The 14655-nt window shown below is 38.9% G+C and overlaps 2 protein-coding genes across 4 annotated transcripts in view; one reads left to right on the top strand and one right to left on the bottom strand.

The window, feature by feature from the left end:
- LOC108674846 (long-chain-fatty-acid--CoA ligase ACSBG2) overlaps positions 1–7136 on the top strand; it is a 25846-nt gene extending 18710 nt beyond the window's left edge. For all 3 annotated transcript variants that reach the window (XM_018162821.2, XM_018162820.2, XM_018162823.2), the window contains 7 exons: positions 2468–2588; positions 2774–2911; positions 3250–3388; positions 3791–3988; positions 4343–5630; positions 5851–6097; positions 6303–7136. In XM_018162821.2, coding sequence (XP_018018310.1) covers positions 2468–2588; positions 2774–2911; positions 3250–3388; positions 3791–3988; positions 4343–5630; positions 5851–6097; positions 6303–6376 — 2205 coding nt within the window. In that variant the 3' untranslated portion in view covers positions 6377–7136. The remainder of the gene's footprint in view (positions 1–2467; positions 2589–2773; positions 2912–3249; positions 3389–3790; positions 3989–4342; positions 5631–5850; positions 6098–6302) is intronic.
- Positions 6642–14655, bottom strand: part of LOC108674847 — a 14332-nt gene continuing 6318 nt past the window's right edge. Inside the window, exons 2-5 of the mRNA XM_018162825.2 lie at positions 11501–11594; positions 10345–10395; positions 8368–8660; positions 6642–7780 (exon numbers count right to left, since the gene is read on the bottom strand). Of these exons, the coding sequence (XP_018018314.1) occupies positions 7586–7780; positions 8368–8660; positions 10345–10395; positions 11501–11594 (633 nt within the window). The 3' untranslated portion in view covers positions 6642–7585. The remainder of the gene's footprint in view (positions 7781–8367; positions 8661–10344; positions 10396–11500; positions 11595–14655) is intronic.

Below are 14655 nucleotides of genomic sequence, written 5' to 3'. Positions count from 1 at the left end.
ACATGCGAATTAATCGAGCGCTGCTCGCCCTGTCTCCTACTGCAATGGAGTTCCGCTGCTCACGCTTACTTCGCACGTTTTGCACTCAAGTTTGCCCGCTACTAGCTTTTATTCTTAAAAATTTATATGTCTGGAAGAAAAAGCATTTTAATTGCTAGCTCTACAAATTACAGTCCAGCTGGACAAATTACCGTCCAGCTGTACAAATTACCGTCCAGCTGTACAAATTACCGTCCAGCTGTGCAAATTACCGTCCGGCTGAACAAATTACCGATCATATGTTCGAAATCAAATGTTCAATTCCACGATATAATTTTACATTTTCTGTAATTCATAGTTTCAAAATTACAGTATCTCTTTCCACTCCAAAATAAATATAAGGATAATGTGTGGTTATCATTTGATTAGATGTTTTGTTACTACTTCTATTGGTCAATTGGTGGGGCAGTGGGCCCAGGTCACGTCACTAAGCTTACTATATATCAAATGATTGAAATGGTAAAACAATTCATTATGAACACCGGTTTTAGTTCAAGTTTTTTTTCCATTTCTTTGTTCTCTTGGCAAATCAAACCTTCTTTCATTCAGATCCTTCAGTTTGCGAAGTTACTGACTTTTAAGTTTCTATTGTTTATTAACTTCGCTTATTTGCGTTCCGCACGCTATCTATAAATTAAACTTTAAAAATCTTTTACTCCTGTAAAAAATCTTGTACAGGATAACGTGGTAATTGTATACGTTGTTCCACTTCAGGAGCATCACTTTATTCGTTCGTTTTTTGACCAACCAACTTTTTCCATGTAAAGCAAAATGTATTTATTATACAAGCTTCTTTAAAGCTACCGACAGTCGATATGTTCCAATGTTGCCCAAAATACACGACATTTGCAGCAAACGATATGGTTGTTGCTTGATAATCTTGAGTGCCAAGAAGTGAGCCTGTTTTAAATTAAATTCGTACGTGTTTAAAATACGTCAATTTGCGACAAAGAAATACGATTCATTATGATGAGGCCTGTTTAACGAAATGAATTTGCTTGGTAAAAAGTGGGTATAACGTTAGCATGAACGTAATTCTGGTCATATTAAATTGCTGCAATATTGAGTTGCCTATTTATATTATAGCATACGCCTGAATTCGCTTCTAGCATAGAAATAAAACAAGATTTTCTTAATTGAATCCATCGAACTTCATTCGTGCGACTCATCATTTATCCGAAGCTGTTTAAACGGTTACAGGACTCAATTCTATTGGTTGAGCCAAATTAAACACCTAATCTTCATAGCAATCGCTTTTAGCTCGAAAGTTTCCTCACTATCTCGCCCCTCCTCGCTCGTCTTACTACCTCAAAGCTGCAGGTGAGAAGAGTCTGAAGACAGTGACTTGCCTGCCGGCACAGTGGAAGGTTGTGTGCTGTTGGCTGCGCAAACGATCACGTCAACCGTAGGTGCTCTTCAGATTTATTTTCTCACAGTGAATTTCCTGTTGTAGGCCATGGGTATTAACGACGTAAGTGTTACTTGTGCTTCAACTCAAAGTTAATGAAAGTTGCAGGTTTTAATTTTTCTAAAAGATTTGAAATAGTGCCTAATATACTATTTAAAACGCATTCATCCTGGCGCATTATTTAGACTTGAAAATCGTTATTGCTTCCTTCTAGCGCATTAAACTTAAAGGAACAGAAAGATTACAATGCCGTGTAAAACTGTAATAATTTTTCTAGAATAGTGAGGGAGGGTTTGGATAGCAGTCCATTTTTAGTATTTTTTATGAGCTTTCAGGCGTCAGCTGCTAGTTTCATTCCTAAAGCTTAATGCAGTCGAGTCTGCGAACACAATGAAAGATTGGAATATCTTGAAGTTATTTCCTTGTTAGTTCTCTAACGCTCGTATACGTTGGATCTTGCTTCTACCTCTCGCGAAAGGTTTTTTTTTATAATGTTGAATAGGTTCAACGTAGCAATTAAACCGATGTAGTGTCAGATGCCGGCAAGCTTTCGAGCAGAAGGGTACATGCATAATCCTGTTATTTTGCGCTTTTGTTATAAAGATGTCTTTTGCCGAGACACAATTTTCCTGAAGGCAACGCTAGATTTACATGGTATATTTCCTTATTGAAAAAGAACTGACTATTGAAAGACTTTGGTTGCGGCGACGTGGCTTCTGGCCCTGACAGGGAAGCATTTTCCTGTGGGTTCTTGCTGACATGTTGAACAAGAGGGTTCGAACTCGGCTGTATTGGGTGAATGTGCTTAACAAACACCTGGAAGTCCACCTGAGCGCAACCATTAACTAACCCTAACTAGCATAGGAAGTTACATTCGTGCCAAATATCAAAGCTTCTGTTCAATATAAACTTGTAAGTCATCTGTCGTCGAATACGAAGTTTACAGTAAATTTCTAATGGTACGAATAAGGTTCACAATCGTTTAATAATTCTAATGCCTTAACTTTCATGCCTTTCCAGGTGTCTGAATCTGAGGCTCCCGAAGCTTTGCTGGTTTCATCAGCGTCTAGGTCGGCGTCACCACTGGGTGAAATTCGTTCTGAATCTCCATTGCAGCTCGAGTCCAACTCTCCACACTCGAGTAAGTCTTCAGCAGTCGTGGAAACTTGAGATAGATTTTATACTATTACTTCCGATTACTAATGAAAAATCACAATTACTTTCCACCATTTCAATGCTAGAGTTCCAAAAACAAAGAATACGCCAGACCATTGACGAGTATCTTAGCTCCACGTATCTTTGAACTGATAAGTTGGCATGCTACAGGCTCTACCGCCAGTGTGGACGGCGAAACTTACGACAAAACTGAGTTTTCCTATACCCACTTCTCTTCAACCGCTGAAACGGAGAACTTGGCAGTTAACGCAGCCGACAGCATGGTGGCCCAGCAAGAATATCTAGACGGTGAGTTTTCGGTTTGCTCGTTTTAAATTGCCCCCTTACAGTGTTATTTTTAGAGGCTCAGGTGCATTTGTCAGATGTCTGCGTAAATTTGTCAGTTTGATGACAATGCTAAGGCACTATATAAAAATGAGTCTCTACCGGAAGCTCGTAGAGTGAAATGCTTGTTAAGTCATGTGTGATTGAGCATCGTGCCGGAGCTTATTCCAGCAAATTCCAGTTATCTACCTTCGCACTGCACGGATTTACCGTTAGCAATATATATCAATGGAATAGGAACTTCAATCAGAAGTGACACGTGTTCAGTTTTCGGCGCGACAATTTATTTCCCGCAATTTCAGGCCCAGACCAAGTGGTCCCGGCAACTTCACACAAAACGTGGCTCCCGAATGGCGCCGTGAAACTGCAAATTGCCGAGGAAGGCCTGGCTTCCCACAAGCCTTTGTCGGTGCCGTCTCTCCTCCGGAAAACTGCCGAGAAGTGAGTCTCGAGAAACCCGAACGCATTAGAGCCCATGCCTTACTTGGTTCACATCTAAATTATATCCGATTAAGGAGGGTAATTGTGTAGTTTGGATTTTCGTAGCAATCTACATTCTAAGCATTGAAATGTTGACAATTGAAGGAAATAAAGTGAATATATCCGGGCTAAAACAACAGGTCCCGGAAATTTTTGAACATTGTTTGGCCGAAAATTAAAACCTGGCCCATCAACGGATACCGCAATGCCCATTTAAGCATGTAGATAACTAGCTACTATAAAATTTCGGATGTCTAGAAGCATCATGCTTTACTACAAATTATCACTTCCAATTACTTATTGGATTTTTTTAATTAATTGAATTAATTACTTCCCCTTAATTGAATGAACGCCATCTCGCAGGTACCCTAACCAAAATGCTCTGGTGGAGAAGCGCAACGGTGAGTGGGTCGGCATGACCTATGCCAACTATTACAAGCAGGTGCGTAACGCGGCCAGGGGCTTCATCAAGCTTGGCCTGGATGCCTACCACGGCGTCTGCATCCTCGGCTTCAACTCCAGCGAGTGGTTCATCTCAGACCTGGGGGCCATCTTTGCTGGGTAAGCTCGTTGTTCCGGAATTGTTATATTCTTTGCCATGAATTGTTGGAAACGTTTCTTGGTATGGGATTGGACTTCGTGATAGTAGATCATTTAAAGAAATTACTGCTCTTATCTACTTGAGAAAGGGGGTTTTAACCAAAAATCAAATTTGAAAGCTGCTTCCGTTACTCTCCTGATTATTTGTCTGTTATTTGCCATGGATGCTGGATTTTATTAGTTATAAAATGCCAGTTTTCGTTGAAACTTCCTGATAGACTTGCTACTTAAGTTGGCATACTTTCTATCAAAATGCAAGTCGCATTTCGGAAGCTCGTACCTCTTGTTAATATATTTAAATCTCTTCGTTTTCAGTGGTTTCGCAGCTGGCATCTACACAACGAACTCTCCTGAAGCCTGCCAGCACTGCGCACTCAATTGCGAAGCTCAGATTTTCGTCGTAGAGGACAAGAAGCAGCTTGAAAAAGTTCTTAAAATTAGAGATAATCTTCCTGCATTGAAAGCCATCATTCAATACAAAGGCACACCTTCCACACCGGGAGTCTTGAGCTGGGATCAGTTCATGGAAATAGGAAAACAAGAAAGCGACGACGCTCTTGAGGAACGTCTGCGTAGAATCTGCGTGAACCAATGTTGCACACTCATCTACACTTCTGGTACAACAGGGCCTCCTAAGGGCGTGATGCTCAGTCACGACAATATAGTGTTCACGGCCCTCTCCATGAGCGTCATGCTCAAAATGACGCCTGGATCAGAGATAGTAGTAAGCTACCTGCCTCTGTCTCACGTTGCTGCCCAGCTCGCCGACATATACATGACCATGATCAATGCGGGCACCGCATACTTCGCTCAACCTGATGCCCTCAAGGGTTCTCTCGTCAATACCCTGAAGGAAGTGCGACCAACTGCTTTTCTCGGAGTGCCAAGAGTCTGGGAAAAGATCTACGAACGGATGATGGACGTTGGTCGCAAAACCAAAGGCCTCAAGAGAAGTATTGCTACGTGGGCGAAAGCACTCGGATTGGAAGCTAATGAACGTAAACAAAATGCGGATTTCTCCAAGCCCCTTGGCTTCTCGGTTGCAAACGCCGTTGTCTTCAAGAAAATAAAGCAAGTTCTAGGTTTAGATCGTTGCAACATTTTCCTATCTGGCGCCGCTCCAATTGCACCAGATATTGTTCGGTATTTCCATTCATTAAACATCTGCCTTGTTGAGATATACGGTATGTCAGAATCTAGTGGACCTCACACATCAGGCATAGAGACTGCCTTCAAAGTCGGCAGTGCTGGACGCACTATGCCAGGCAGCATGACTAAAATCCAAACTCCCGACGCTGAAGGTAACGGGGAGGTGTGCATGGCTGGAAGAAATGTTGCTATGGGTTACTTGCTTAAAGAAGAAGCCACTAATGAGACCTTCGATGACGACGGTTGGCTCCACTCCGGTGACATCGGCAAAATTGACAACAAAGGATTCTTGTTCATCACGGGCAGACTGAAGGAGCTCATTATCACTGCTGGTGGAGAGAACATCCCTCCTGTGCTCATAGAAGATCTCCTCAAGGCGGAGCTGCCTTGCATCAGCAATGCTATGCTTATAGGCGACAAGAGGAAGTTCCTCTCCATCCTTCTCACACTCAAGGTAAGCTTTTAGAAGAGTTAAAATGTACAAACTGGTCTTAGAATCTTCAGCTCTATAACCGTTAGAAAATTGAATACATTGTGAATTTAATAATAATGGCACAAAGTATTGGAAGATGGAATGATTAATGATGAAGAAATTAATACATGAATTCGTGTAATTCCTATTCAAAGTATCCAGCAGAATGCAAAGGGAGATGATCTTGTCTAATTTTCCATAGACCGACATGAACCTGGACACTGGCGAAGCTTTGGACACGTTGAGCCCTGCGTGCGTGGAATGGTGCCAGGGCATTGGCTCGAACGCTCGCACAATCTATGATGTTTTGTCTGGTCCAGACGCTAAAATAATGAGAGCAATTCAAGACGGGATCGACCGAACAAACAAAAATGCTGCATCTAACGCACAAAAAATTCAGAAATGGACAATTTTGCCACGAGATTTCACAGTAGTTGGCGATGAATTGGGTAAGTAATGAATATTAGTAGAAGAGAGATTACTAGCGCTTCAGCCTGAGCTTCGCCTATAAGTAATGAATATCTACGAGGAAAAATTAGTCGACTTGCGAAGATGCTGCATTGATAACATTTGAAATAACACGTATCCAATTAATAACCTAATTCATAGGCCGTTGCCAGCGCCATTCTAACAATATTGCTGCACTTCCAACAGGCCCGACAATGAAGCTCAAGAGGCCGGTCGTCGCCAAGAAATACTCAGAAACTATTGAAAGGTTTTACGAATAGCTGCTGATTAGTAACCTTGGCTTTTAGATGTTCGTGTTTGTTTTGTTGAACAGAAATCTAGTGATTTTGCGAGTTACGTGCACAAGTTATATTTTTTGATGTATAAACCCGGATTTATGAGATTCTGAGGCTTCTATTTTCTTTCATAGAATATGCCGGTTAGAACACTCATTAAAACGAGTAAAGTTAAATTATTAAAGTTGTGTCTTTCATTGATAAAACTTGTAAAGTAAATCATAATTCAGGTCTATCTGGAAAAAGGGGAGGGAACTAAAATCATGTACTCCTAGAGACAAATTTACACTAATCGAACCTAGAAAATTAAGTTAGTTATATGTACATATTATCTTGCTATAATTCGGAATTATTATACCGAAGATTACAGCTGTACAAACTCGGAACATCTAACCGTTATCCTTCGTCAATCAGTCCACGGGTAGGTGTTCGCCAATTCTACCAGATTCAGTTAGTAAAAGAACGTATTGACAAGTCGCGTAAGTGCAGCCCTCTGCACGACGTGCTTTGTAGATCTTCATTCATTAGTCATTCCAGATTATATCTGTTGACTTGGGGCATCATGTTGATGAGTAAATTCATTTCTCCCATTTTGCCATAGTTGTAATATTTATTAGTCAGTTACCAGATATAAGTTAGTATTACCAGATCATACGCTGCATTTCTAACTATAACCGAGAGAAACTGAGTTTTCCAGGGTCTCTTGAAAGTACTGTCTAATCTTCAATAAATAATTATTCGAGAACTGTCACAATTAACCTATTATTGACTTGTTAAGTACGATCTGCATTATTAATTCCACGAAGGGAAATGAAATATTCTATTAAAAATGTCCATTTATATCCCCTTGGCGTCGAACAAAATCCATATTGGACCCCGAATGTCATACCATTTCACGCCTGATAACTTTCTCATGAATCAAGCAAGATGTCACGTTCTGAATGAGGTGCTTATAAACGGATCAGTATCCCGTCATCTCCACACAAAATGATAGATTTGTTACTTAATTATGATCGCGCATGAAACGTTACGTGCACCGCATGAATAATATTGCACAGACCACGTAGACACTTAACGTTCTTGTCTAGTAGTCGCATTCATTCATCAGGCCTTGTTGATTCCAAACTTATCTCAACCAATAATTATAGAAACAATCGCACGGAATAAATACTAAAACTTAAGAATAAGTTATCTTCAAGTAAAAACGGGATTGTTCAGTCCTAGTTTATGATTAATATCAGAGAGCACGTAAGCAAAACTCCGTTCTCTGTAAGGAGAGATCCCAGCCATGATGTCTTCATCTTCCTCCTCTTCTTCCTTCTTTGGTTTCTTTTTCTTTTTCCTTCGCTTCTTCTCCTTCTGTACGTGATCGTCATCTTCTTCTTCGTCCTGACGATAAATAACATTTATTAAAACAATAATAATAACACAATCGTACTTATAGAGCATGCTAACTGCGACTATCCTGCGATTTACTTGAAGCTTTCGACTACCCAGGAATCATGAGTGAAATTTTAGGCAAATGTAAAATATAGTGGTGCAAGCAATCGTGCAGTAACATTATTTTTTCACGTTGAAAACTGAGAAGTGCAACACGAACACTATTTTATGCGCTCGCTCAATGCCATAGAACGTGGACGTTAGGAACGGGGGAACACCAAGTAAGCGGGTGCCTCAGATAATTTGTTAGGCATCAGCATCAGAGCACACTTGTAGCCGGGATTTATTACAACGAATTCACAACGGGAACTGGAAATACGATTCCAACTGATAGTAAAAAAAAACGTAGCGTCAGGTTGTGTGCATCTTTTAGTTATCAGGTATGCCGCACTAAGAAGTAGTGTTATGACCTCAGACTCAGAAGCCAATCCTTTTATGTACTTCGCATTGATTACATTAAAATTATATCACCCTGGATATAAAAAGAAGCTCTTATTAAGTTCTCAAGGTGACCAAGGCAAGCTACAAATTATTACCGGAGAACTATTCTTTGGTCTGCGCTCCCTCTTGGCTCGGCCGGACGTGCTTGGATGCGGCTGAGGTTCTTCTTTCTGTCGCTCCCTCCGCGCTTTCCTCATCTGATTGTCATACTCGAGGGCGTCATAGAAGTTAGGCTTCTCCCTCTTGACCCTCTCACTTCTCCTCTTGCCACCCTCGGGAGTCGTGCTGCCTCCTGCCAGGGTGACAGACGTGTTCACATGCCCCTTTGACCCCGCCCCCAGCATGCCAGGTGGTGATGTGAACAATGGTGAAGCAGTTCTGGGGAATCCTGGATGAAAGTACCAAGAAATAATATGAAAGGTTGGAAATTACAGGTAACCTAAACCTAGAGCACCAAGAATCAACACATAAGGTTACGCCAAATATTTGTAACTTGGACCAGAGGACCAGAAAAACTGTAACCTGGACCAGAGGACCAGAAAAACTGTAACCTGGACCAGAAAAACTGTAACCTGGACCAGAGGACCAGAGAAACTGTAACCTGGACCTAGAGGACCAGGAAAACTGTAACCTGGACCTGAAGGACCAGAAAAACTGTAACCTGGACCTAGACGACCAGAAAAACTAACCTGGACCTAGAGGACCAGGAAAACTGTAACCTGGACCTAGAGCACCAGAAAAACTGTTACCTGGAACTAGAAGACCAGAAAAACACAAGGTTGCAACAAATGAGGGGAACCCCGAACCTGGACCATAAGTACCAATAAATGACACGACAGGATGATCTATAATGAAGACGCTATAGAATTTTTAGGATGGATGATCTATAACCAAGTCGTTGTAGAATTTTTAGGATTTAGAATTTTTTGAATTAAAATGAGAATGTGATCACTTAGGAAGCTGTAATCTATACTCAAACAGAAAGTTAAAGTTTACTTTATATTTCAAATCTAAAACTAAATCAGAGTCCAGGGCAAAAATAGGGTGTGGAAAGGTTTTTATCAATTAACACCGTTTCAAATTGAAGCTTTTGATGCAAATAGGAGGAATAGGATTTGCAAACCTCACAGATAAGCTTGTGCAATGCTTGGATGGGCTACTAGAAGGCACAAACTAGGCACTAACTTTCACTAACATTTCCATAGCAAGTGCCAGAGGTAGAAATTTGATGCAAAATTCTCATAACTGCAAGTGAATTTTCTTTGTTACAAATGGCATCATACTGTACAGCCCATATGAGAGACAATCATAAAGCTGCTTCATACTGCACAGCTCATATGATCAAGAGATGCAATCATAAAGCTGCATCATACTGTACAGCCCATATGATCAAGGGATAATCACAAAGTTGCAACATACTGAACAGCTCACATGAGCAACAGAATCATTAGCTGCATCATACTGTACAGCCCATATGAGCAAGAGACAGTCATAAATTTGCATCATACTATTCAGCCCATATGATCAAGAGACAATCATTAAGTTGCAGCATACCGTACAGCTCATATGGTCAGAAGATGATAAAAAAGGCAGCATATTATAGAGGAAATAAAAGCATTGAAGATAGCAAATAATTCATGATCCAGTTTCTAATGCACAAACAAGGTAATTAAACAATTGATCAAGAAAATTGAATTAAACAATTGATCAACAAAGGAAATTGAAGGTTAGTTTGAATCAATATCATTATAAATTGTCATTGCTCAAATGTCCATACATTATAAATCATGTAGCGTACATAAAGCAGAAACATCGAGTGAAAACATGGCCACATAAAAAATCAAAATAAAAACCTGTTAATTTAGCATGCAAGACAGTTCATGAAATGTAACTAGAAGGGATTGCTTTTACGATAAACTAATACGCGTGAATGAACATAGTTAAGTCGATAACAAAGGCAAAAATTCATTACAATTAGCAGGTATACAAATGAAGAAGATATATGCCACTTGAAACATTACTTGCAAATTTAACAAACAGAAAGTACCTATAGCAAATTGCCCTTTACTCACCTGTATCACTGCTGACACTGGCTGTGGCACTGATCTCGTCTATATCACCACCTGATCAGAACAGCCTGTAGTCACTTGCGTACAGGTTCAAGCACCACAAACAATAATATTTATATAATAAATAATTCACACAATGTTTTAAGGAGTTAACAACGTCACTAACATGGTATACCAAGAAGGTAACAGCCTAATAAACCCAAACTTTTCCCATTTCATCATTCTTGTTGCAAATTTTATTTGGTGCTGCCTGAGTAACTAGTTTCATTTGCAGCCAAACCAATCATTGACCATTGTCGTCATTTTAAAAATGTTGCTATCTTCAGCATAAACTGAAGACACAATAGTGACATGAATAGAGACCATTACCATTCTAGTCAGAATCTGGATAAATAATTGATGGTTTTTAACTAGCAAGCAGCAATCGAATGTTAATTCATGAAAATGTGGGATTCATAGGTTTCATATTTCTAGTTCAGAGCATGAATATGTATAAATATAAACTTCTCCAATATGCAAAAAATATTTATAATAACAAACTGAATAACTGTAACTAAGATCTGTTTTGAGATTACAATGTAATTTAAAAGATATGGTGAATTTTTGTGGTATTTTCTTTGCTTTTAAATTCCTGGTTAACTTGCGATTCAAGCAAACAAGTGATTTTAGTAATTTAAAAGTAATAAGTAATAATTACTATGCAAACAAAATGAGTCAAAAGAAGAGAGAAAGCTTCTGAATTTGGAGTACATATTTGTTTACATGATGCTGTATAGAATAATAAATACATATACAGACAGAGAAGAAATAATAAATACATATACATATATATGTGTCTATATATGATGCTGCATAGAACTCGTGTATGAAGTTGAAATTGAGATGAGAATCAGACAATAGAATAAGACAATACAAGTCTTAGAAATATCTGCAATTAAAATGATACACTGTGTGCATTAGTAGAAATCAGTATCAAGACATTATTATTAAAATATGCACTAGGTACTGCTGCCAAATGATAATGTGATGGTACACAAATGATAACATGAATAATATGATCATTGTTGGAATAAATATAATGACACAAAAAATAACTCAATTTGGAGGGAAAAAGCCAATTAATTGCCTTTAATAATGTAAAGCATTGATAGAAAGCTACCTGAATCTTGAGGAGGTGTGAGGGCTGTGCAAGAACGGCGACGCTCTTCAAAAAACTGATGGCCACAAGCACAGAGACGAGTAGCAACAGGAATCTGGAAAACAAAAAATTCACACTAGTTACTAAGAACGCAGCTTCACTATTGCAGAACAGGACTGATCTAGTCTCCTTAATGTGTTCAGTTAGTCTGCAGCAAGAAATTCACATACCGTACACATCTATTACATGATATAATGAAACATAAGTTAGACTATAAATAAGCTGTGGAAACCCAATCCCAGTTTGATTAGTTTAGGTATATAAATTACTGACACTTATATGACTGACTTTTTCTAAAATATTAATTTGCATTATTACTGAATGTTCTACACTACTATTCATCACTACACTGCAGATTCATAAATAGTTCTTCATTGAAACAAAACTGGAGAAGGGCAGTCTAATCCTAGCAGAATCTGCCATTTGTTCCATGTATCACGCTGCCTGCTATAATGTTCAAAAGTTGTTAAATGAACATTGCAAGAAGGGTTATTGCTATGAAACCAAAATTTATGTTCTTTCCTTTCTGCTTTCATTAAAAATGCACTTTATATTGACTCAGATTATAGGTAGATAGTTGAATATGTATGCAAAATCTTAGAAAATGCTCAGGATGGAATATATATATGGTAGAATTTACCAGTCTTTAATATACAAGCCTCTGAAATTTCAAATCTGCTCACTTTTTTTCTACAAGCCAAAGAACAGATAGTCACTGAAATCAGAACCATATCAATAGGCCCAAAAAAATATTTAATATAAAAATATATGTTGTATTGTTACATCCTCAGCCCCCTCAAACATGCAAACTTCTTGAAATATTTCAAGCACAGTTTATGCACTAGAAATGTTTTTGCCCAATAGAAGAACATCATACAAGGTGGAGGACGGTGTAGACAATCAAATCATTTCCAGCAATTGGCCGCAGAAAAATTGTTAAAAAGTCATACAATATCTGCCAGTGATAGCCAATATGATGAGTAAGTTACACACTATCGTCACACTGCTTTCCACCAAACAGATTAACTTGCTCACCTCAAAAGCCATTCCTAATAACAATTTCCAAGTTCAACAGGAAGAATTACAACCCCAATTTCATGCCTGTTATCTCTTGTCTCATCAGAATATGGAATAACTTCAGACGACATCCATGAACTAACTGAACAAATGAAAACCTCAATAATGGAAAAAACAGAAGAAACGCTGGAAGATTTTCTGGCAACACTCAACCACAGCCTCACTAGCCTCAACAGTGGCCTCACTCTCACCTCATTCATCAATTACCACGTAGTACACCATCCCCTTATGCCAACACAGTCCAACATACTAATCTCATTCATCAATTACCACCTAGTCACCTTCCCCTTATGCCAAAATAGTCCAACACACTAATCTCATTCATCAATTACCACCTAGTACACCATCCTCTTGTGCCAACACAGTCCAACATATGAATAAACCACTAAGCAAGTAATGGTCATTTACCCAAGCACAGGGCAGACAGACAAATTTACAGATGCAAGCACAAATTCCCACTAGACAATACTTAAATCCCTGTCACATAGATATTATTCAGTGTGTATAGATATTATTCCTCGAACCTTGGAGTACCGTATGTATCGGTACTATTCACACTTTTTACACTTTATTATATTCAGTACTGGTATTTATAATTTTCCCACTTATCTCAGAAATCTCACAGCTCTAAAGGGACAATTTTTTTAATACAATTGGAATCTTGAAGCTCTGGAGTGACCTTTGGAGCCACAACTATAGTCTTCCTGCAATTTTTGGAGCTCTGAGATTCTTGCTAGATGATTCTACTCCTATCTAATTGTTAAAAAAAGTGCATGATTGGGCTGCACAATTCATTGTGTCAAAGCTTTGTTACTTCGTAGCCACAATGTTGCAGGAGGAGCTATATTGCTTTTTAGCCCAACCCTTTGGCTTTCATGCTCGTTTATTTAATGTCTGTGCTGTGTTTTCTCATTACGGTATGTAATTTTTTTGTTTTTCTTCTCTAGTCCAGACAAGGAAGTAAAATTATTACTGTAAAGGCAAATTCCAAAACTAAAGCATAATCCTAATGCAAAATTCCAATGAATAACTAATAACTGCACCGGTATGGGAACCTAAGCTAACTCACCACTTGAGAGGAAGTGAGTGATTATTTATTGAATATATTCATTTTATTGCTCAATTGATGTTATATTACAAATGGTTTATATTTTTGTGATTTCACTTTGTTTTCTGATTTTCTATTAATTGTTTTCAGTGTGTTTTAATTCTGCAAGCAATATATTTTGATGTTCATTAATTCTTCATTAAGCTGTTTGCTGCAATATAAGTTTGCTTGATTACTTTTTCTGCATCCATAAGCAACACAGTTGCTCTAAGAAGTCATTATTAAGGTTCTTGATTATTACTGTTTTTCTGCTTGTTAATTTAATGCTTGTTCATATTTAATCCAATTCTTCATCTTATAGTCATAGGGCTATGATACATAAAATTAATAAGTTTACTTTCTTTTATGGCAGATCACATATGCATCTTGGCCATGCTCCTACGCATGTTAGTTCCATGCTTCTTAGTTCTTTAACTCCTATGCTCGTTAGTCCTATGCTCCAAAACTCTCTAGGTATATACCGACATTCTTCATCCACTTGTGCACCACACTTGTGTTCACTGCATAACCAATAGCCATTTAACTGAACTATACCTTAAATTCTGTTTCATTTGTCAGTAATAAAAGATAAATTTTAGTCTCATGTTGTTGTTGTTGTTGACCCTCCCCGCCTCGCTTCGTGGCGCGAGGCGGGGCCTAGACCCAGTTCTGGGGCCAGCCAAGTCGGTCGCCCCAGCGGGCCAGCAGCCCTGCAGCGTTTACAGGGTCCGACCAAAGGTCACCCACCGACAGGGATGTGGGCATTTCAGGGCAGGAGAAAAGATGAATGGTGTCGTGCGTGTTGGACAGACAGAGTGGGCAAAGTGGAGAAGGGTGTGTGGCAGGGTCTATTTTATTTAGATATGAGAGAAGTAGCGGTGATTTATTTGTGCGAAGTTGGGCAAGGTTCCTGCGTGCAGGTCTAGGTAGGTTTATTTCAGATGGGTGAATC

Source organism: Hyalella azteca, unplaced genomic scaffold (assembly GCF_000764305.2).
Source record: "Hyalella azteca isolate HAZT.00-mixed unplaced genomic scaffold, Hazt_2.0.2 contig111, whole genome shotgun sequence".
NCBI lineage: Eukaryota > Metazoa > Arthropoda > Malacostraca > Amphipoda > Hyalellidae > Hyalella > Hyalella azteca.
The sequence above is the reverse complement of the archived record's forward strand: the minus strand, read 5'-3'. Positions and strand labels throughout refer to the sequence as shown.